This window comes from Budorcas taxicolor, chromosome 4 (genome assembly GCF_023091745.1).
Source record: "Budorcas taxicolor isolate Tak-1 chromosome 4, Takin1.1, whole genome shotgun sequence".
In the NCBI taxonomy this organism is placed as follows: domain Eukaryota; kingdom Metazoa; phylum Chordata; class Mammalia; order Artiodactyla; family Bovidae; genus Budorcas; species Budorcas taxicolor.
In genome coordinates this window covers 105,686,705-105,711,785 of record NC_068913.1, presented here as the reverse complement: position 1 = coordinate 105,711,785, position 25,081 = coordinate 105,686,705, and the positions used below count along the sequence as shown (strand labels likewise).

General features: G+C 34.9%; 1 protein-coding gene across 4 annotated transcripts in view; it reads left to right on the top strand.

The window, feature by feature from the left end:
- The window catches only part of BRAF (B-Raf proto-oncogene, serine/threonine kinase), a 161,389-nt gene that overhangs the window by 100,693 nt on the left and 35,615 nt on the right, over positions 1–25,081 (top strand). For all 4 annotated transcript variants that reach the window (XM_052639157.1, XM_052639156.1, XM_052639159.1 and 1 more), the window contains 7 exons: positions 503–622; positions 3,206–3,365; positions 9,696–9,732; positions 13,413–13,549; positions 14,415–14,532; positions 17,313–17,397; positions 18,420–18,596. In XM_052639157.1, coding sequence (XP_052495117.1) covers positions 503–622; positions 3,206–3,365; positions 9,696–9,732; positions 13,413–13,549; positions 14,415–14,532; positions 17,313–17,397; positions 18,420–18,596 — 834 coding nt within the window. The remainder of the gene's footprint in view (positions 1–502; positions 623–3,205; positions 3,366–9,695; positions 9,733–13,412; positions 13,550–14,414; positions 14,533–17,312; positions 17,398–18,419; positions 18,597–25,081) is intronic.

The window sequence follows — 25,081 nt, the reverse complement described above, 5'->3', positions numbered from 1 at the left end:
TCGGCTGTTTTGTAAATTTTCTCTCTCTCAGAGTTAGTGTCTTTGTCTCTCTCTCTCCCTTCTCTCCCACTCCCTCTCAATATATTGAGTTAATTTTAATCTTTTTGTGTCTTTTTGTCACTACTGCTATTAAGGTCTTTTTTTTTTTGAGAGTTCCACTCAGTAGTTTAAAGTACATGATAATAATGTAACCTTTTAACAATAGATATATTTTCTTCTAATTCCTTAACCGTAAAGCATAATTTTTCCTCTCTACTATATAGAAATTTGCTATATAGAACAATTAGTTTGAGATTCTGAGCTTGTCTTTGAAAGTAGAATATAATTTTTTACCCTAAGCTATCAGACAGAAATACAGCTAATTGAATTTAGCAGTCTTTCCTGAAAATGCAATTTGAGCTCAGAAATTTTTGCTAATTCTTTAATGTATACTGGTATATGAAGCTTCTGGGTTTTGCACAAGTTAGGTTTGTTTTGTTTTGTTTTTGTTTTTGCCTCACAGTTTGCTGTTTGTCTCCAAGTTCTTTGAACACCACCCAATACCACAGGAGGAGGCCTCCTTAGCAGAGACTACCCTTCCATGTGGCTCATCCCCTTCTGCACCCCCCTCCGATTCTATTGGGTATGATTTGATTCCTGCTGTTCAGTGACATGCTACTTTAGCTGATTTTTTTTTTTTTTAAACTTTTAGTTGCTTAGAAACATTTCCAGCATTTGGGTCATTAAATTAAGGACTTTTTTTTTTTCCAGGTAACTCATCACACCTGTCATACATTTGGTATAGATACAGAGGGTTAAAACTGACATAGACTGTTGTAGGACCGTACTTGGAAAAAATCAAGCAACAAATAATTTAGAGTCCCTGCCTTGTGCTTGCTTTATTTTTAATAATCAGATACAGAAGTATATGATTTCCATTTAGAAAAAAGCATTAACACAGGAGATAATGGCCAACAGTTTTAAGCTAATATATAATTATAATCTACAATTTATGATATATTATTTTAAACTATGTGATAAATATTGCAATATTTACAAAAGAGAATAGTGAGAGAGAGTAGTAAACATTTAATCAAGAAAGTGGGATTTGAACTGGACCATAAAGAATTCCAGAATCTGAATGAGCCCAGGAGATAAAAGCATAGTAGTGATGGTGGGACCAGAGGGGTGGGAGGAGAAGAGAAGGACAGAAACAGCTTATCTTCATTTTCTAGTTTATCCATTTTCTTTAGATTTGATAATAACATTTATCAGATTTAATCCAGATTTTTGTTTTTCCTACATAAAGACCAGTGTCCTTTGCATACATATTTCTGACTTAGGTGCTACATGTTGCTGTCATAGTCTTCATTTGTTATTAAGTTTTGAGAATAACTTGCTGTCACTACACCAGATCAATTATATTAATTAGACCGCCCACTACAGTTGTAGTTAGTTTAGGCTTTTTCTACTTCTAAGTTCTGACATAAAGTGTGTTAACTGCCTTGAGACTTTAAATTAGCCTCTAAGTATTTAGAAAGTCAGTGCATGTTTCAAAACTTTCTAAAAGCTAATACTGTCATTTTAAAATTCTTTTTACCTGCTCCCAAAATCCCTTGCCAAAGACTGTTATTGGCTGTCTAAAGCAGAAGCAGAGACAGCTTTGTCACAAACTAAAAATCAATTAATCATAATAAAAAGGGCCATGACTCAGTGACTTCACTTTCACTTTTCACTTTCATGCATTGGAGAAGGAAATGGCAACCCACTCCAGTGTTCTTGCCTGGAGAATCCCAGGGATGGGGGAGCCTGGTGGGCTGCCGTCTATGGGGTTGCACTGAGTCGGACACGACTGAAGCGACTTAGCAGCAGCAGCAGCAGAGCAATTATTTTTATTTCAATTCTAAGTGGATTCATTTAGTTAATATGAACAGTTAAAGTTAAAATTTCTTTCCCTACCCTTTTAAAAGGGTGCTTCAAAGAAGTAAAACTCTTAAGCTGGTATGGTTCAGATTCTAGTAATGTATTTTATTTAGAAGCTTTTTGTCACAACTCAGCTTTTTTGGCTCTTCCGACCTTCATCTGGTCCAAAACTATATTTTCTTTTCATTCCTCTTTAAACCCTCTCTCCTCTTAAAAATGTCTTTTTATTCCCTCAGCTGTCTTTCTGGCTGTCTTATTAACCACTTGATACTGCTGATTAGTTACAGAGTTTGCATAAGATGGGGTGCAACAATAACCAATCTCTGAAGAGAAGCTGTTAGCATTGAATGATTCATTGGTCCTGACGGAGCTAACTGAGTCGCACCTCATCAATCAAGTGGTACTCACTTCTCAGCTCCCTTGGATATTCTTTCTGAAGAACATAGACTTCTCATGGGTGTTTACAATCTATTCTCAAAACTTTAATGTGCTCTGTTAGTGCCAGCTTCATTTTGGGGGCAGTGAGAGATCACAGACTTTGTTATTTATCTACACTTACCAGGATAGGCCAGTCTGTCACAGTTTCATCAAAGAGCAATTTTTAGAAAATTTGCTTTAAGGTTTAATAGATTATTATTCTTTGTGTCTTGTATCAATTATTGGGCATAATAAACATTTCAAACTGTGAGAGATTGACACTCTGAGAATCATCTTTTGAATTTGGAAATTATTTTTGCCATTTTTGTTCAGGATTTTAATTTACCTCTTGTATAAAGCAATAGGTACATATTGTGTAAAGCAATAGATACCTGAAATACACGTGTGCTTTTAAAAGATTTATGATTTCCTAATACTTCCCATAAAAATTTCATCTTAGTGACTTTAACTATCAAGAAATGGCAAAGGTAGAAATAATTAGCAGACGTTATTCAGTTAGTGTGTACTTAGAACATTTTTGTATAATGTTAGAGAACAAGAGTTTCTTCAGCTGATTAACCACAGGTAATTTCTAGCCATTCGGAGATTTCTCTGGAGTTTTCTGAATAAAATCAGTGTTCTTATCATTGATACTTCGTGGAGGGTCTGCTTGAGCAAAGCAACTTTGTTGGTGTTAGTTGTAAGCTTATATTAGTTTTTTAAACTAATTCTTTTAAAAGCCATTGCCTTTATTACTACCATTGCCTTTATTTTAAGGTTTTATTTGAGAATATGAAAACAGAATCTTTATATAATTCATTTTTCTATGTTATTATTTCTAGAAAGTTGCTCTAAATCTTATCTTCCAATCACTTGACTTTTCCAGGCCCCCAATTCTCACCAGTCCATCTCCTTCAAAATCCATTCCAATTCCACAGCCTTTCCGACCAGCAGATGAAGATCATCGAAATCAGTTTGGACAACGAGACCGGTCCTCATCAGCTCCAAATGTGCATATAAACACAATAGAACCTGTCAATATTGATGTAAGTATCCAGCAGTGTTCGAATCTAGAAAATTCAAGTGTGTTTATTTTTCTGCTGTTTTTTTGGACCACAGATTGGGGAATCTGGTTCTGTCAGCTGTTTTGTAAATTAAGTTTTCTTTCTCTCTCTCGAAGTTAGTGTCGGTCTGTGTGTCTCTCTCTCTCCTGTCTCTCCCACACCCTCTCTCAATATTATTGAGTTAATTTTAATCTTTTTGTGTGTAATTTTAATATAGATTTATAATATAGATCAGAAATAAGTGCCATGTTTTATTTATCACAGTTAATATAAGTGATAGACTTTTCATGAATTACAGATCAGAAAAGCCTTGTCATCTCTGCTGGCATAAAATATTTAACTGGTACCAAAGTATAGAGTTATTCTCATTGGTTTTTTCCTTATGACACCTCTGTAAAAGTCTTATCTTCATTTATTTAACAGATAATCAATCCACTTGACCCATTTGAAGGTATAGAAAAAATAGGAATATACTTGCATATTTCAATGAGAAATCTTTACCTAAATTTCTAAAAGTTCAGCTTTGAGTTAAATAACCCTCAAGGACTAATCATTACTTTATGCACTTCTCGTGCAAAGCTACCATTTACCTTCTTTACTTTCTTGAGTATACCATTCTACTCCATCTCTATACAAATCAATTATTTTAGTTACTTCTGGCTGATCACTCTTGAATTTTTTCCTTTTCTAGTTTATGTTACATACTGGAAGTTCATTATGAACCTTAGTGTCACTTCTTCAATTTAACCTTAACTTCTGGACAGCAAAAACCATTCCCAATATAGTTCCCTAAAATAGGAACTATTAGGTGATGACCTAACTTAAGAGGTCATCAAAAAACATTTGTATTAATAAAAGACTTAGAAGACAAAGCAGAGGTCTATTTCCCATAATATAGACCAAGAGTCAGCAAACTCTTAAAGGGCCAGATGGTAAATATTTTAGGCTTGTGGATCTTGCAGTCTCTAAAGACAACTGTTGAACTCTGTCACTAGTGTGAAAACAACCATAGATAATAAGTACATTTTAAGCAAACAGATGAGGCTTTATTCCGATAAACTTCAGTAAAGCAGGTGGCCAGCCCATTGTATTTTGCCAGTCCCAGATATAGACAAAAGGGAAGGAAGAGTTGAGAAAAAAAAATGACATACACAGGATCACTCCAAAAGGACTGGTTCATTCTACTGTATCATCCTGATAACCAAATTCCTGAAGAGAATAAAGAGCCCTTGACATTTGAGCTGTGGTGGGGTCAGGATCATTTCTCCCATAATTTGTACTTTAGAATAAAAAGTGTGGGTTATCCTTAATCTTTGAATGTAATAAGCAACAAAACAGAAAAGCTACCAAATTTGTTTGCATTGGGAAGTAATCATATTTAAAAAGAAATCTGAAATTGTTTACCCAGATAAGCAGGATACTGAAATTACTGAGGGGTCATGTGTATGCTAGAGGACAGCCTGTTGTTCTCTAATGAGCCTAATGTTCTCATTATATAGGCATTCCTTCTGAGTCCTCGTAAGGTTGAGTAAAGGAGCCAAAATTATCCTAACAGGAAAATATTCACTAATTAACAGACTCCCCTAATAAGTCTCCACCCACATATTCCTCCCTTCCCATTTAATACTAGCTTGCATTCCAGCCCTTTTTCATCACTATCCAACATTGCTATGAAAAAATAAAGCAGACTGATTGCTAGTCTGACAACAAAAAAAAGATTTTAAGGATTTATTGAAGACAGTGAAAAGCCATTGGGAAATAAGGATACAGCAGAATTAAATTAGTCCAGTTAACAGTAAAAGAGAGTAAGTGTCTAAAGGATGACAAAAGAACAGGCTTTTCTAAAGAAAATGAATTAAATATCAAAAGACTGATGGAGGCATTGAGGGAACTGATGAAATCCTTTAAAATTTTCTTAGAAATGAGTGATTGTGATGTGAAAGATGAATATTAAATTGAGAGTTTCAGTTTATATTATAGTAAGCTTGATATTACAACCAATAAAACCTTGATTCCCTCTGTATTAATTCTAAGAATTAACATATTGTTGACATTATAACAATATTTTTGTTGAAGTAAATGAAAATAAACTTTTTATCAATCTTAATTTCATTTTTCAAGATACATTCCCAAGTCAGATCTTCTTCCTACTTTTTGCTATGAAATTTTTTTTTCTGATTTTGTTGGATTTATTTAAAGTAGCCTTTTCTTAATACCAATTTTTCTCAGCTAAAAAGGTCTTCTTCCATCTGGCTAGACCCACATACAAAGAGGGAAAAGAGTAGGAGAGGGAAATAAATGAATAAGGGGATTTTGTGAAATATGAAATAAAATCTTTCTAGGTTAGATCTATTGTCAGCATGTTCAAAGTTGTAAACTTTGTATTTACTTTCAAAACTAACATTCTTTTAGACTATTCCTCTTTATATCTTAGTGTTACTAAGATTCCCCTGTTCTCTTGGGCTTGAACATTTGCAGCATCATTTTTATATCTTGCTTTTTCATCTTCCCTATAAGCAAATAGTCATAAGATGTCACCTTTCCTTTTGATATATCTCAAAGTTGTTTTTTCTACCACCATTTGGGCGCATATTTCTTCACTTGAACTACTTATGACATTAATCTGCTATATAAATTTCCTGCCATTGATTTCTCTGTCCATTTACATTCTTTATTGCTCCTGTCAAAATAGGATTTTATTCTTTATTGTAAGACTTCAATCACCATCTGTTCCTTTGTTATAAAACTTTTGTTTACTTCCCATTGATTATAAAATATAAACCTTTTAGCATTTCATTCAGTTTCAGTCATTTCATTCAGTTTCAGTCATTATTTATCATTTATTACTCCAGTAAACCAAATTTAATATTTACTGTGGGATAGGCACTGTATCAAAATAGGGAATTAAGAAGAATTAGCATACAGTCTTTGCCCTCAGGGAGGTCACGGTCTAATGGATGAATCAGACATATAAATAAATAAACACAAAAATATACAATAATAGTTTATAGAAGGGGATGAACTCTACCTGATTAAAGACAGTCAAGTTTAGCAGAGAAGAGACATTTAAGCCAGATTGTAGAAGATGAACAGTGAATATGAAGGAGTAGGAATTTATTAAGTACCTAGTGCTAGGGATTTTAAGAAGGAAGAACATTTGTTAAGGAAATGGTATGTGCAGAAGTATGGAAGTACCTTTATGTGGGATGTAATTAATACTTGATATTGTAGAGAAGATAACATGTATTATTGTGAGTTCTCTGTAGTTGATAGTGAAGGGTCCAGTAAACTGAGTGGGAAAGAAAGTGGTCAGCTCTTCACTTGAGAAAAATCTCTTGAATTAGTGAGAGGTTTGATAGACGCGATTGTTAGGATTGATACTGTAAATGGCATGCTTACTATGTGCTAGGTCCTTTACCAAGTACATAAATTTTCTTATTCCATCCTCATAAACACTTGTGAGTTAAGTACTATTATTTTCCTTCTTTTACTGTTAAGAAAATTAGATTTAGAGATGTCAAGAAACTTATTCCAGATCACACAGGTGATAAATGATTGAAATGGGGTGAAACCTGGCCATTCTTCTTATAGTCAATCGCTGTTCTATCTAGTAGTAGAGGAGAGAAGTGGAAGATGAGAGATAAAAAAAGACAATGCCTAGAATTCTCTGCCTTAGATGAATACATAGTATTTATTTGATTCATTAAGATAGAAATGCCTAGGGAAGAACAGGGTTTGTAGGAATGAAAATGTTAACTTTTATTTTGGACATACTGACTTGAAGATGTCTGTGGATATTTACTGGTTTAGAAATCCAGTAGCAGTTGAAATAAAGACTTTGAGTAGAGGTACACATTTAGAAATAATTAGCCTATTTGTGTTAAAGTCATGGATGTAAATTATATTACTCCAAGATTATATAAATTGAAAAGAGGGTAGAAATGCAACCCTAGTGATCATTAACATTTGAGATATAGGCAGAAACTGTCTTTCTCTGTCTTCATTATAGGCTCCTCTTCCTAAATTTAGCTTCAGACAAATACGAGAAAGTAGTATTGAAGAAGTCAAAGGGAGAAATGGGGACTTCAAGAATGCTGAAGTAGTTGATGGCAGTTGTCATTGGGACTCAAATGAGATGTAACTATTGAATATATTCAATATAACTATTGAACTGGGCAATTACAGTGTCATTTTGATGTCATTGAGAGCTGTTTTAGAGGTCTAATGGAGGAGAGCAAAAGCTGGTAAAGATGTGGGGTTCAGTGCCAGATTTGAGAAGCTTGGCTACAAAGGAATGACGAAAGCCATAGACTGAAGCAGAGTCATGTGAGAGCCTTGAGCATCTTGTAACTTGAGGGGAAGAAGCAAGTAAAGAGAAAGGTTCAAAAGAACAAAAGGAGAAATAATTAAGGTAGTAAATAAAAATTCCTTGAGCTTGAAAGTGATGTTCCTCAGGGGCTATGAGGAGTTAAAGGTGAACATAGCTGCCTCTGAACTCTTTAGAGGCAGAATGACCATGGGCAGATGACTTAACCTTGGGGCTAACAGTGTCTACCTACCCCTTGTAGTGATGATTATTCTTGGCACAAAAAAAGAATTCAGAAATTATAGCTAATATTATTATGCAGATGTTTGTAGATAAAAAGACAGAACAGAATGTTCTTTGATAGCTTCTGTTTTCTCTATCCTGCTAAAAAGGGGAAGAGCAGTAATTAGAAAAGGAACCATAGGAAATTGGGGGAAAGTTTGAAATAGCCAGTATTGGAATACTAGAAGATCTTGTTTAACCTAGATCACATAGAAAAAGATTGTCAGAGAGCTTTAAGAACATATTTAAGATTGGAAAATACAAGCTTATTGTGGTTATTAGCAGTAGGTTGTCTAGAAGGCCTTTCTTTCCTTTTTTTTTTTTTGGCAGCGCTGCTCAGCTTATGGGATCGTACTTTCCTGATGAGGGCTTAAACCCCAGCTCTCAGCAGTGAAAGGTCAGATTCCTGGACCACCAGGGAATTCCTCCTCTGCTTTTCTGCATCCTATCTACCGCTCAAACTCCAGCTCTTAGATTAACTTCTTCAAATGCTTCACCAGTGACCAAGTTCTATAGTTATTTCTTTATCGTTTGAACTAATGTTGCACCAAGAATCTTTTTACATATACCGTTTCTTTGGCAATTAATTAAGCAACTTTGGCACCTTTTTTTGTTGTTTTCTTACGCTCTTATTTTTATGTAAATTTCTGTGTTTGTATATCTTTCTTAGATGATAAGCTGTCAAGAACTCAAAGCTAGTGAGACCACCATGATTTTATATTTATTGGTAGTCATACAACCACTAACACTTAGCATCTTATTTGCAGATATTTGTTGATTATTCTGTATAAAATGTTAAAGGTTTTCTATAGTACATTGAACATAGCAGAAATGCATCTGTAAAGAATCTTCTCTTGTTTTAGCTTATAAGCCTTTGGGCATATTTAGAGACATTTAGGGTAGCTGGGTAGTTCAGTCATCAGTTATAAACTAAGTTCTGTCAAAGTCCAAATTGTGTCCAAATTGTACTGCTTTGCCAGTGGACTCCTCCCTCGCTGCCCTGCCTCACATTGTTGTAAAAAGCTGTATTTTAATAATAAAGACAACTAAAAAAAGTTTCCCTTCTAGTGTGTCCTTAAACATTTATATTTTTATGATCGTATCAGTGTACACTTAATTTTGTATCCTTTTTTAATTATAAACATGTTTCATGATTCAGACTTTATAACTGTTTTAGTAGCTGCATAATAGGTTCTAAATTGACACAATATAATTTACTTAACCAATATGTCAATATGCCAAAAATGTCAGTATGCCTAAAATAGGGAAATAATTACTTCTGGTGTTTTTTTAGTATAATGGATAATGTTGCACTGAACATCTTTGTGCATATCATTTTTTCTTATGAATTATTTCCTTAGGAAAAATTTCCAGAAGTGGAATTATAGGATCAAAGGGTATGAACATTTTATGACTCTTAATATGTGCCAGTAGAATGTTTCTGAGCATTAATGCAGCCATTGGTTTTGAATGGCCTGAAATGGATTTCAGCATTTGATCAGGACTAGTAATCCCTTTAGTCTAGGGTTAGGTTGGCAGGTGTTTCAAAGTTTTTATTTTATCATGTTAACTAGTTAATTCCATATTCTTTCTGTTTTGTGAAGTAATTTATAAGATAGGTATTATTTTGAATTCACCTTTCTGTTAATGCTTAGTAGAAAATAAAATGTTGTTGCTTTTTTATCATATGCTTTGATTAAGTATACATTACTATTTATTTGTAGGACTTGATTAGAGACCAAGGGTTTCGTAGTGATGGAGGTAAGTAGTGATTTCAATTTTAAAAAAAACAAAAACCGGGAAGAATGCAATTGCTTTGCTGCTTGTCTCCTTTATATTTGCTTCTTTCGTGAAACACAGACACAGAGAAAAATATGTAGAGAAAAATAAAAAATTGTTTGCTTTTCTTTAGTAATTATCATTTATCGCTAATAAAATTTTAACTGATTTTAAATTTTAACTCCAGAAACAGAGAAAAAGAGAGGACATAAAAGGGGAGTCTTAAATGTGACATCTACAATTTTTTAAATGTTTTTATCAAATTATTTTACCCATTTTATTCCTAACTATCTCCACTAATACTTAAAGACTGAGCTTACAATCAGTTAAAACTTGACTTCCTTAAATCATTCTTGGGGAGAATCCCTGGGATTACCTGCTACAGCTTGTCAGTTTGATAGACACTGTCAACTACTTCCCTTCAGCTTTCTAGAAGGCCCTGGAAGATAAATTTTATACTGTGGACCCCTAATAGAAAAGCCCAGTTCCCCTCTTACTAGTCCAGTAAATAAAATAAGCAAATGAGAGATCAAATTGAGATTTCTTAAAGATTTTATCAGCTGTTTACTCTGGCACCCAGTGAATATTGGGGTCATAGAAAAACATTACTTTAGAAAATACTTTTTAAAATGAGTTTACCCCCATAAGATTTTTGTAAGAGATGTTTGAAACAGTCTTGACGTTTTCTTCCAGGTGGTCCTTTATGCTTCCGTCTTCAACTGTCGTCTGTTTAATAAGGAAGCCCTGCAATGTCCACATACTTTGTTTAGAGTCAGTCTCTTCACTGTGACCCTGCTTTATATTCAAAATATCTAAGCCCAGATGCAAAGATACTTAATGTCAAATGTTGCATGAACCATCTTTTGTTATGTTTCTATATACTTGTGGACCTACCAAAATAATAAGCCTGTGTTATGTAGTCTGGACTTAGTATTTACTATATGTAGTACATAGTTTAAAAAGTTTTTTTTTTTCCTGTTTGTTATTCCATGAACCCACCAATTAATGTTGCTGCCAGTTTGACTTTCGTATGTCTTAATAGCTGTGGCTTTTGACAATTTTGCCCAGTACATCCAGCATTTAAATGTGGCCATCATGTTAGCATCACAGAGTTAACTTAGTCATAAAAATTGCCTGCTTAGTACCAAAAATCAAACAGCATTTATCCTTTATATGAATCACTTTTAAAAGAATGATTGGAATTTTATTAAAATAAGCAGTTTTTTAAACATCCAGAATTATTTTTTGAAGCAGGCTTCAACTCATTTATTCCCCGTGACTTCTTTCATTTCTTCTGTGTCTGTCTTCCTGTGTTTGCCTGCCCCTCTCTTTCTCTTCTAACAGCCCCTTTGAACCAGCTGATGCGCTGTCTTCGGAAATACCAATCCCGGACTCCCAGTCCCCTCCTCCATTCTGTCCCCAGTGAAATAGTGTTTGATTTTGAGCCTGGCCCAGTGTTCAGAGGTAGTTGGGCTCTTCTTTCTTGTTTTCACCCAAAGCAAATTAAATATAAACACCAGATACTGTTTGTGTCTCGCCGTCACAGTGTGCTTGTAAGTGTGAGAGTTTTTAGTACTCAGTCTCTGCTTGGCCTGGCTGGAGTGCTCTGGATGTGCTTCTGACACATGCTCACTTCCACAAGCTTTCTGTATGCTGTCTGTCATAAATGTTTAAAAGCGAGAGCTGAAATTTCCATCTTGTTTTTTGTTAATACTACTTTTTGGTCTTGATAATATCTTAAACTCAGGGGGTGGCAGTAAATAATGTGGGGAGGGTTTTCTTCAAGCTGAATTTCTTTTACTTTAATCCATTTAAGCGATAACCTTGATGGTTGCCAATATCAATTTTTTTGGTTTTTTAAAAATGGAAATCCCTATTATGAGTTCTTATTAGACTTTTGGCTTTGACTTTTTGTAATATTTGTTCTTTTTTTTTTTTTTAAGCATAAGCCATGTATATTTTATATCAAAACTAGGGAACTTAAAGAAGATTTATAATATATTTGAGGTATTTTAGCATACTTTAGAAAATTAAGATTGATACTTTGAATTATGCTCTCTTATGAGGGGAAAGTTTAGCAGTATAATTTCACCCATCCATTTTATCTCACCATTCTTTAATTAGTGGTTAAACTAATTCTTAAAAATTTAAGTCAAAATTTAGACAAGTGTCTTGCTGTAAATATTTTTAAAGAATTATATTTACTGGTTTTTGCTAGTGTCTGTTACTTATTCTAAATGAATGATGGTTTTCAGATTTTTGCTCTTTCTGCCCAACTTTCTTAGAGAATCCATGGAATGGGCTGGAAGTTATAGAGAACCGAGTAGTGTAATTAAAGTAAGTGATGCGGTACAGCACTGAGTAGGTCAGGATTGTGAAGCCTGAGTAAACAGTTAGGGCTTTATGATGTTGAAATATTATCAATGGAAGGCAGAATTTGGATTGTAGTTAATAGATATTCCAGTTAATAACTCTAGTTAATAGATATTCCAGGTGTCATTTTCTTTTAGAAAATTGCATGTGAGATCATGGAAATTCCACATGATGACATATGTGGTATAGTAATGATGAAATTTCTACACAATTTTAACATTTTAAATGTTGCCATTGGTATTTTGATCCTTGTCCTTGCAGAGAGAGTAACTTTTTAACTTGAGAATAGTTACCTAATTTTTTTTTAATGGAAGTCTTTTTGTTCTGTTTGTCCAATTATTAACTGACATCTCAGTCCTGCTTAGCTATGCTCAGGCCCCACCAGGAGTCATTACCCTGAACCCCTCTGAACCAGGTGCTTTCTGTACCTGAATTGGGATTTTTGCTCAGTCAGCACTTGGAAGAAAATGTATCCATCAGAAAGGTATGCAACCCTACCAGCTGAGTCCATTTTCAGAGTGTAGCCCTTGGACTCATTTTGCTGATAAAATATTTCCATTTGTAGTAACTTGGCTGAGATGCCATTGCACTTACCTTGTTCTCATTTTATATAGGCAAGAGATTTTTCAGAAAGTCTTGAGAAACCTACTTGGCTTTGTTGGCATTAACTTTGTTGTGCAGGTAAACTTTGTTTAGCAAAATAAGGCTCCAGAAGCCAATGACAGTGACCAGTACCTCTCTTAAATAGTATATAGTATGTAGTGTAGGATTTTTTTAAATTTTAGTGGCCAATATGAAAGAGTTAAATAATGTCAATATTAAGGACATTATTAGAAAATGTTCCCATTTGGAGCATTTGTATCTTTTTTTATTATTATTGATTAGCTGTTAATGTCACATAATTAAAGTTTATTTTTTATGTTTGCGTTTAAATTGATTTTGCTTTTTAGTTTTTTTGATCAAAGGAAAAATTGGGATATATTTAAGATTGTTTTTCTCCTAGACACTGCAGCAGTAAGCAAAGTATATATCTATAATCATATATTTTAAAGGTTATTAAATTGACCAAAATGCTAAAACTGTAAAACTAAAAGAGACTGTAGTTTTTAAATTTATAGTTAATCACCAAATGAGGCCCTCTTTTTGCCTGTCCCTTCCTAATGGTCACTATTAAAACATGCACTGCGTTTTTTTAAAATAAGTCTACATCTCCCTGCACCCTCTGCCCCCAGTAAGCTAACATACTTGATCCTCCTTTAATAGATAAATTTTTCCTTTCACTAACTTAGGATCAACCACAGGTTTATCTGCCACACCCCCTGCCTCATTACCTGGCTCACTCTCTAATGTGAAAGCATTGCAGAAATCTCCAGGACCTCAGCGAGAAAGGAAGTCCTCTTCATCCTCAGAAGACAGGAATCGAATGGTGAGAGTTTTCCTCTGAAGTGCTTTCTTCTTAGAAATCATTAAGAGCTGATAGTTTTTTACTTAAAGCATATTCCCACAATGTTGATTTTTGCTCTCAACTCTAATATAATTCAGTAAAAGGCAGTTTGGGAAGAGTTAGAATAGTGTTCTGTTTCTGAACTATGGAAAGAGAGTAAGCTGGGATTTTAGGAAGCATTAGGCATATATGTTTTAAAGAGTTGGTCTGAAATTCAAATATCTACCAAAGGACATTTTTTCCTATTGAAAAGTTAAATTTATGCTGTAACTTAAATATTTATTAAAAGCTAATCACATTAGCAGTAGGGCAGTAGTATGTATACCAGAGTTCTGTATGTGTTGATAACATTTTTGAGAGAGAGATTGGATCAGATAAGATGTATGAAGTAATTTAATTTAGTACTGACTGGGAGAAAATAATTAGATTATCAACAGTTGCCTAGTACCTTAACTCAGATTTTTGGCCTTTGGAGCCAAAGCTAGTCACAAATGTGTAGTGCTTATCTTGCCCCTAGTAGTCTTCCAAATGATTTTTTTTTTTAAGTTGCTTTATTTTATTGATTTTAATACTGAAATTTAATATAACATTTCTGCTCATAACCAGTAAATAATTTTTATTTTTACTGAATTATTTCCATCCTAATATTGACTTAGTTCTTAAACTTAAGTTGTGTATTGTAAGAATCATCTTCCTATTATTCCTCGAGTATAGTTTTGTTTTGTTTCTCCCCAAAGTTCTTATTCTCTTATGTCCCTTTCAGAAATAGAGGCACGTACTTAGTGTCAAACATAAAGTTTTCCTTTTTTGTTTGCTTTGGCTTGACTTTTGCCTTATTTTTATCAAGAAAACGCTTGGTAGACGGGATTCAAGTGACGATTGGGAGATTCCTGATGGACAGATCACAGTGGGACAAAGAATTGGATCAGGGTCATTTGGGACAGTCTACAAGGGAAAGTGGCATGGTACGTATGTCATACAGTGATCTTGTCACAACTTTTGTTAAAAATACCAAAGGGAGTATTCACTGTTTGTATCATTAAACTGTTCTGATCAGATGCAAGAGTTCCCCAAAGGTTTTTAACAAAAATTATGGGAAATAAAAATTGGATTCACAGCAACGAGAAGTCCTCTCATTATACTTCAGTAATAATTTTTAAAGATGATGATCCTCCGGATGAGCTAGTCATCAAGATATTTTTTTTATAAGTCTTTCTGCTGGTAATTTTATATGTATTATAAACCACAAGTAAACATATAAAAAGAGAACTTAACCAAAGGAAGAAATGACCAGTAAACATAAAAAAGGTTCAGTCTCACTACTTGTGAAAGAATTAAAAATTCAAAAAATAGAAATCATCATTGCCTCTTAAGTGACTTTCTTTCTTTGAAAAAATAATCAAATGGACAGTAATTATTTTAATTGGTTGTTTAGAATTGTGATTATAATGCTGCTGGTGGGAAAGTAAATTGCTATGAATTTCCTGGAGGGCAGTTTGGCAATATGTATATGGAGCCAATAATTTTATTTGTAGAACAGGAACAAACAGATGTGTAAGTATATTAATTGGAGATTTAATATTAATGAAAAATGCCCATTAAAAGATGATTGGATTATACTGATAACATCCATATATAATTATATAGACAGTAAAATGGTATGGTAGATCTATATTTATTGATATGGAAAAGTTTCTGTGGTATATTTTAAAAGCAGCACGTATAATATCCCATACTATGATGCTACATATATACATATATCTTAATTTTCTAAATGACCATCAATATTTTAGTATATATCTTTTTTAGGTTGTCTTTTTCATGTGTGTGTGTGTTAGTCAGTTGTGTCTGACTCTTGGCAATCCCATAGACTGTAGCCCACCAGGCTCCTTTGTCCATGGGATTCTCCAGGCAAGAATACTGGAGTGGGTTGCCATTTCCTTTTCCAGAGGATCTTCCCAACTCAGGGGTCAAACCTACATATTTATAAATGTTCATACTGCGTACTTTTAAGAGCCTAGTAAGGAATACAACAGGTCTTCCCATGTGGCACTAGTGATAAAGAATCCACCCTGCCAATGCAAAAGATACAAGAGACGTGGGTTCGATCTCTGGGTCAGGAGGATCCCCTGGAGGAGGGCATGGCAACCTACTCTGGTATTCTTTCTTGGAGAATCTCAAGGACAGAAGAGCCTGGCAGACTATAGTCTGTAGGGTCGCAAAGAGTCAGACACGGCTAAAGTGACTGAGTATACACACAGGGTATACAAGAGTAGGTTAACAGTGATCATTTTTGAATGACATGATTATGGGAGATTTTTATTTTATTCCTTAGGCTTTTAAAATGTTTAATTTTTAAGTTTGTTAGTTTTTTTGCTATAAGCATTTGATAATCAGGAAAAATCAATGTTAGTTTAATTATATTGAAATATACATGCAAATAAGTGCACTTTAATGTACAGGTAGCTAAAATTTTGCAAAGTTTACACATCGGGTCAATAAACAGAGCATTCCCAGAACTCTAGAAGTCCTTTTCATGTCCCCGACCCCCAAGAGTAGCCACTATCCATACCTGAACAGACATAGTAATACAGTATGTACTCCTTTGTGTCTGGCCCTTTTTATACAATATTGTTTATAAGATTCATCTATATTATTGTATGTAGTTGTAGGTTATTCATTCTCTATATAGTGTTCATTGTGTGACTATAGGCATGACTATTTACTGTGTGACCAGCATTTGAATAGTTTCCAGTTTGGGGCTTTTATAAACGCTGCTGCTGTGAATATTCTTAGCACCTGTCATTTAGTGAACATATGTATCCATGGTGGTTGTATATACCTAGGAAAGACTTGTGGGGCCAGTAGTCCATTCTAAAGGAGATCAGTTCTGAGTGTTCATTGGAGGGACTGATGCTAAAGCTGAAACTCCAATACTTTGGCCACCTGATGCAAAGAGTTAACTCATTGGAAAAGACCCTGATGCTGGGAGGGATTGGGGGCAGGAGGAGAAGGGGACGACAGAGGATGAGAAGGCTGGATGGCATCACCGACTCGATGGACATGAGTTTGAGTAAACTCCAGGAGTTGGTGATGGACAGGGAGGCCTGGGGTACTGCGATTCTTGGGGTCGCAAAGAGTCGGACACGACTGAGCGACTGAACCGAACTGAAGTGGATATTAACACAACAGTGTTTCAGGTGGTTGTACCAATTTATACACCTTTTGGCAATGTGTAAGAATTCTGCCTGTTTCATATAAAGGTGTTTTTTTTTTTTAATAATTTTTCTAAGTAAAAGCAATAAGTGATCCATGGATTTGAAGGAAGTGTTAAATACTCTGATAAAGAAGTTTGCAGTTTTCTCTTTCCACAAAGTTCCATTCGGCCTGTCATCTGCAGTTTTAACATTCAGTTAGTGAATGCATCTAATTTAGTTTTGCTAAATAGCTAGGAAAATATTATGGGTATTTAATTGGTTAAACTAAATTTCCAAGGGGAAATGAGATAGGCTGGTTGTTTTTGAGGGAGGGGGGACAGGGATTGGTATTTTAAAATACTAGTGTCCTTTTTAGTTTTTATCTTTAGAAAATGAATGCCATTTAGGTACTTAAGGTATAATTTATTTGCAGTTTTGTAATGGTATGGTTTTAATGCTGTGGTAACTTGTGAAAAATACCCTAGAGTTTTTTATATTTTTAAATCTTAAAGATTGGAATGACATTTGGAGTGGCAATTACCTTTTAGGTGATGTGGCAGTGAAAATGTTGAATGTGACAGCACCCACACCTCAGCAGTTACAGGCCTTCAAAAATGAAGTAGGAGTACTCAGGTAAGCTTGTATGAATCATGTTTTCCAGAGAAGTTACAGCTGCTGTTAGCTTCACAGATTTACTCAAAATGGACAAAACAAAGTCTTTCTGAGTATATTTTGTCTTTGACTGTTTTCTTTCAAGTGGTATGCAATTTTATATGGTACAGCTGATAAAAATATTAATCCTAGAGTGAATTAATGGAATCACAGTGTTCTGATCATGAAAAGTGGTACTACTTCGTATGGGAATACTGCTCTCAAAATTCTAAGGTTATCAGAACACACTTAGAGATTATATCAAACCTGGAACTTGAGGAAAATGAGCAAACTAGAGTATGTCCAGGCAAGGAGAACTTAGATGCGGAGGATTCTGGAACTATAACTTGGGGAGAAAATTGTCAACAGAACTGAGACTATAGGTCCATAGGAGGCTATTATGTTCAAAAGGGTATGAACGTGCTCTGTTTTATTCTAGAGAGTAGAACAGAGAAGCCAGTGATGAAAGTTGCAGGAAAATGTTTTTCTTAGCCTAAAATTTTACTAATACTAGAACTACTTTAAAGAGAAGAAAGAAAAGAAGAGGGGACTTCCCTGGTGTCCAGTGGCTATGATTCCACATTTCCACTGCAGGGGCACAGGTTCCATCCCTGGTGAAGGAACTTCAGATTCCCCGGTTGTGGAACATGAATTGCACATGCCGCATGAAGCGGCCAAAAAAAAGAAAAAAAAGAATAGTGGGAACAGGCTACAGTCTCAGTGATGAATGTCCCATAATTAAAGGTATTTAAATAATATCTAGTTGCCTATCTATGAGGTACCCTAAAAAAGACATTTATGAAAAAGTTAGGATTTAGACTAGATAATTCCTAAAGTCTCATCTAAATTTATCCTTCTGCTGCCTTGCTAAAAAAATACCTTTTTCTGACAGCATCTTATTGACAAGTAGACTGCTTTGGCCCTGGTTTTGTGCTTTGTTAGTTTTTTAACATTTGCTAAAGTGTATCAGCATTTACTATTTCCTGTTATATTTCTTTTTACAGGAAAACACGACATGTGAATATCCTCCTCTTCATGGGTTATTCAACAAAGCCACAACTGGCTATTGTTACCCAGTGGTGTGAGGGCTCCAGTTTATATCATCATCTCCACATCATTGAGACCAAATTCGAGATGATCAAACTTATAGATATTGCACGGCAGACTGCACAGGGCATGGAGTAAGTTCCATTCAGTGAAATCTCATGTAAATTACTTTTGAAGACCACTGAGGATGTAAAGGTTTCAGCTATTATTCTTTTGACTTAAATTCCCAGTTACTCTCCAGCATCATATAGACACTTATAACTAATGGCTAGCTATATGATATTAAGATAGAATAGTCTGTCTCTAGTACAGTCTTCAAAACATATATCAAATATTTGATAATATATATGTGGCTGTGAATTTGTGTTTACTATACTATAATTTCGCTAAGCAGTGAGGGATCAAAAGATAAAAATAGTCCCCCCCTGCCCCTGCAAAAATAAATCCACTGAAAAGTCATTAACAGTTATTGAAGTATATAAAATTATTGTTAATTATCCTTTCAAGTAATTTTCTCCATGTGCCCCTATTTTCTATTGCAAAATAATCATCTGTGAAAAATATAGTAAAAATAAAGTGAAAGTCTGCATTTTGATTCTTTTTGAAGATTTCGAGTTGACTAGTTCATTGAATTTTACTTTGTAATTTAAAAGATAAAAAAATTACTTTATAAAATTTATCATAGGCCAAAGTAAGAAATTGACTACCAAGGATAGATATTGCATAAAGTGCAAATAAACAGTAAATAAATCAAAAGGTAAAATTAAATATATTTTGAAAGCACTTAGATGAAAAAATTTAAGTGAGTTAAATACAATTTTGAAGGTTCCATATGTAGTTTAAAAATATGCGTGTATATTAAGTCAGTTTGACATTTTATAGTATACAGATGATTTTCACATATGTAGTCATTATGTCATTTAATTTTTATAATGTCATAAAGTAGATATTTTATGTTTACAGACAAAGAAACTGAGGCTTCTAAGTGACTTGTTTAGACTTCACATTTAATAAGCAGCAGCAAAGATGTTTAACTCAAAATTTTTGGCTCCCAACCATTATTCTTTCCCCATAACCACTATACCATTTTTGCATTATAAAATTAGAATAAAACAGTAAAAGAGTATGCATGTATTAATACCTAAAACTCTGACTCAGGGTCATTTATAGCAAATAAGCATAGAACCAGGACTCAAAACCTGATCTACCTCTTAAATCTTCCCACTGTCCTACCCTCTCTGTCAGAAAACTAGGCAGTATATTTGTAATTTAGATTGTTTATAAGTCTGTATTCAGCTAAAGTCCTTATTGCAGCAACTTATTTCTTCATTCAGTAACATTCCCACTTTTCCAGTAGACTAAAACAGCCCCACCTCTGACTCTGAATCTATTCAAATCTGAAAAGTTATATTAAAATCTTGCAAAGAGTAAACTGTGGCCACAATGGTAAATATTGAAAGAGAAACAGTCTTGTTCTGCTTCTACCCACCAGTCTCTTTGCTGCTTCTTCAGCAGGCCAAGTATGCTCTTTGCTCAGGGCCTTTGTACTTGTTATTTTCTTTTTAGGATAAGTACTCCCGCCACCAAGTATTCATAGAGCTTCTCCCTTATGTCTCTGTTCCAATGTTGCCTTTTCAAGGAAGCCTTCAAATGATCACCTTATATAACTAAAACATTCCTACACCACTCTGTCACCCTATGCCCCACGCCTGTTTTTGTTAACACCCAACTCCATATAACATGTTTGTTTATTGTCTGTCATCCCCACTAGAGTACAAGCTATACGAGAGCAGGGGTTTAATGTTGTGCTCCTTGTTTCATCTCTAATGCCTGAAACAAGGCCTGACCTGTGATAGATACATATGACAAAAATTTTAAAATGAAACCATGATTACACACAACAGCATATTATTGATAGGTTTACCTTCCAGAAGAGAGAGCAGCCACATCCTTGTCATATCAAAAGTGGGAAATGTCAAAAAAAGGAAAAACAGTCAAAGATGTAATCAAAGATTAACACAGAGGAAAAGGCTTTTGCTATACACAGAGGAAGCAGAGAATAGTATTAAATATTGTTTTAGAAACAGTGGCTGGGCAGTAAAGTGCATGTTGATTAAGGTAAGAAGTGGCAGTAGAGAAAAACCCTGTCAAATTGGAATTGTTCTGTGGCCTGGGAAATAGTTAAGAGGCAGTATTTTCCCATTACTTTACAGTTTGGGATCTGTAAGTATAAACCTTTACAGTCTATGTGTTTACTCTAAAATACTTTGTTTGCATTTTGAAGTAACTCTTAACTATATGATGAGTATATCTAGCTGTGCATGTAAATCATCCCATTAGTTTATCCTTTGTCTTAATAGCTGAAAAATATTAATTATAAAATATAAGCCTTCTAACAGATTATATTTTTTATTGCCAGCTTAAATTTAACCAAAGAAGGTACAATTCCTTTTTTTTCCTTTTGGTTCTTATAAGACAATATATGCAACTGGTTAAATGTTCCAACACATCTTTAGTTACTGAAGGCTTTGGCAGATTGAAAGTCCTCTTATTAAAGTGGCTATGTGGCTTTCAGGTTAAGGTGACCCATTTTTGTTTCCTTGAGATGCCACCAAAACTATAATAATGAAAATGGTCTTGAAGCATGAACATATAATGATGAAGAGGAAAAAAGGAAGAGCAGTAATATTTTAGAAGCTAGAAAGCAGATGAAGAAGTGATGATAGACGTAGTGCACCCAGAAAAAAACTAAATTATTAACTGGGTGTGGAAAAACGGAAGCCAACCTGATTTGTACCACGGAATCCTCAAGTCTCAAGAACTGGGAGTGTGAATTATCTCTGGAGGAGGAGAAGTACACAAATGAAAAGGCCTATCTGAAATGTTTCTCTGGATCCCTTCTCATGCTCTATGCCACTGGGTGGACACCCCATTCCTACCCTGGCTGGACACTGGAAACATGTTCTCTAGAGAGGAGAGAAAGTTTCTGGACTCAAGACACAGAGAAAATGGGGTGCAGGGGTGGGGGCGGGGTTGGGTGACTGCCTACTAAGTGATGGATGGAGAGTTCCCTAGTACTCTGTTTTCATTTGTTTCCCAGAAGGCTGGCAGCCAAACCTTCCCCTTCAGGCAGGAGATTGGAAGACTCTTGGCTGGAGGAATCTATCAGCCAAGAGTAGAGACACAAAGATAGTGATATTAGGAATTCCATCTAGATGGGAGTACATGGGAGTTCAGAACAAGAATTCCATTTGTATTCTCCAAGCTTTCAGACTGTCTTTTAGTCTCACTTAGTCTGGGTAGAGACAAATTATCTCTCAATTACCAGACATCAGAGGGACAGTCTCTTAGGCCAGTGACAGAGAACAAATGGGGGAAAGGAGACTAGGAATAAACAAACACAGTTCAAGGAGAAGGGCTAACCTCTTCCCCCAAGCCCCCGCAAAAAAACCTCTTATCAGTTTCCTCAGAGATAAAAGATTTTCTGTGAAATAAGGACAGATGCTTTATAAGGAACATTCATATAACAATGTAAAAATGTTAAAATGCTGATATTTATAGTCAACTGGAAATTACGTTCCTTCCAGTTATTTAAACTTTCAGATGTTAGGTCCCTTTTCCATTGTCCTTCACCATCATTTCATCAAGTACAGAACAAGTTAGATGTAGCTGACCAGTAGATCTGTAGACTATTTAAATAGTTGCTTAGTAATAGCCTTTACACAGCACTTTCAAACTAGTCTGCCCATGAATGATTTCCGGAGACTGTTCGAAATGATCTTTTCTGATTACTTTCCAAAACTGATTCTGAAGTACCAGGATGTAAGCAGAATAAGAGCATACTGTCTCACTATTAAAGTACTGGGGTTGCAGTCATTCTAGGAAAAACATGTAGGAATTAGGAAGATTGAATTATTGGGATTTTCCAATATGTCTCCTTTATTGGATTACAATTTATAAGCCAACAGTAGATGAGTGACGTTTTTCCTGTGTGACTGTCTTCTCTCTTCAGCAAAAGATCATTTCTGATTCCTAGGTTTACTTTAAGAGAGCAGAGCTGTTCTAGTGGCAGATAATTAAATTCATTCTTAGGAATCAGGATTCATATAGTATATGTTTATCATCTTCTCACCTGACAGTCATTGATTCTGCCAAAGGGCCAAGGTATTTAAAGAATAACATTAAAAAGAAATTCCAGGAATTGTCAGTCTGTTGTGCTATTTCTTTCCAGGGCTTTTCATTTCAGTCTAATATTTATTGTATAATTTTAAATGTAGTATTATTAGAAAATTTACTAAATGTTTACTCAGGGAGGCACACAGAAAAAGTTGCAATCTTTTGTTCTCACAGGACTGATACATTCTGATTGTAAGGTGATTAAAAATAATTTGAGGATGCTAACGCTAAGTTACTTCAGTCGTGTCCGACTCTGTGTGACCCCATAGACAGCAGCCCACCAGGCTCCCCTGTCCCCGGGATTCTCCAGGCAAGAACACTGGAGCCGGTTGCCATTTCCTTTTCCAATACATGAAAGTGAAAAGTGAAAGGGAAGTCGCTCAGTCGTATCCGACTCCTAGCGACCCCATGGACTGCAGCCCACCAGGCTCCTCCATCCATGGGATTTTCCAGGCAAGAGTACTGGAGTGGGGTGCCATTGCCTTCTCCAATTTGAGGATAAACTCTTACAATTTACTTAAAAAACAATAATGAAGGGTATGCTTCTTTTTACTCATAGGTAAGCCTAGTTAAAAGAAAGAAGGAGTAATTGAAGCTGAGAAGATGGTGAACATGTATTAATTACTGAAAATAATTCTGGTTGATCAAAGAATATTTAATTATAATAAACATTATTTTCTGGCAGATAAAAACAGTAATTGAGAGGAGGATGCTGATAATCACAAAAAATGCAGATTAAAAGAAGTACTATTTTTTACCTACTAGAATTGCTAAAATGCCCAAATTCTGGCAAGATTAAGTATTGATAAAGATTAAGGGGATTGCTTACTGGGACACTCCTGATGCAGCCAACCACCCTGGGGATAACTTGGAAGGATCTATTAAAACAAAGTGTTTGGTCTGCCCCCAAGAAACAACCAGCTTTTGTTCCAAGAGAGGTATATTGAAGGAGATATACTACAGGAAAATATCTACTAGTGAAAATTTGGAAACACAAATGTTCATCAATAGAGGACTGCATAAATAAAGTATTGGCACATATGTGCAGGAAAAGAATATATAACACAAATGAATAATACATGTTTCAACATCAGCTTCAAAGTATGTCAAGTGAGAAAAGCAAGCTGCAGCATGAGACCACTTAAAATTTTAAAAACAAAATATTACATATATTTTTAAATCTTATGTATATGTATGTAGAAATATTAAACAAAAGCTTAGAAGGTGCACAGCAAGCTCAATCAGCAGTAGTTGTCTCCAGGATGGCAAAAAGAGTCTTAAGATGGGGATAGCTTATCAAGGACAGAGAGACTTTAGTTTCACCTACGAAAAATTCTTGTGGTTTCTGTCTTTTTATTTAAAAGATACTACAAAAAAAAGAAAAAGATTCTACAGTTGTGTTTTATTTTCACAACTTTCTTACAAGTGTAATTTTTTTTTAAAAGACAGGAGGCAAATGTGTAAAAATTTAAAAGCGTTAAGTGTAGTGAGGAAAAGTGGTTTCTACAGTTAGCCTTTGTTGCAGTTTTTCTTAATTTCAAAATATAAAGTATTATAAGGAAATACATAATCACTATAGAAAGTTTAGAAAGCATAAGTGTAAATAAGCACCAGTACGGCTTCCCTGGTGGCTCAGGTTAAAGCGTCTGCTTGGAGTGCAGGAGACCCGAGTTCGATCCCTGGGTTGAGAAGATCCCCTGGAGAAGGAAATGGCAACACACTCTAGTACTCTTGCCTAGAGAATCCCATGGAGGGAGGAGCCTGGTAGGCTACAGTCCATGGGGTCACAAAGAGTCGGACACAACTGAGCAACTTCACTTACTCTAATGAGAGAGAATTACTGTTAATGTTCAGATGTATAGTATTGTGTATCTTTTCAGAATTCTGTATTTTCATACTGTATACAGTCATTTGTTGTTTTAAATACAGAATCACTGCTTTTATTTTTTTTTACTTGCTCTTATTTTAGACGTCTTTACCGATCAATAAATATTATGTTCTAACTCCATCTCTGCTACTACTAGTAACTCACTCTTTTTTTTATACCAAGTATGTTTTGTGGGATTTTCTATATACAGTGATACATTTAGCAGCTAAATATTTGTTCCAAGCGCTGTTCTGTGTACTTTATATATACTATCTCATTTAATCCTTAGCAACCCTGTTGTTCAGTTGCAAAGTCGTGCCTAACTCTTTGCAACCCCATAGACTGCAGCATGCCAGGCTTCCCTGCCCTTCACTATCTCCCTGAGTTTGCTCAAACTCATGTCTGTTGAGTCAGTGATGCCATCCAACCATCTCATCCTCTGCTACCCCCTTCTCCCTCTGCCCTCAGTCTTTCCCAGCATCAGGGTCTTTTCCACCCTGCAGGTAGATACTGTTATTATCCTGTATTCATTTACTGGTGGAGAAACTACAGTTTAAAAGGCCAGGTGACTTGCCG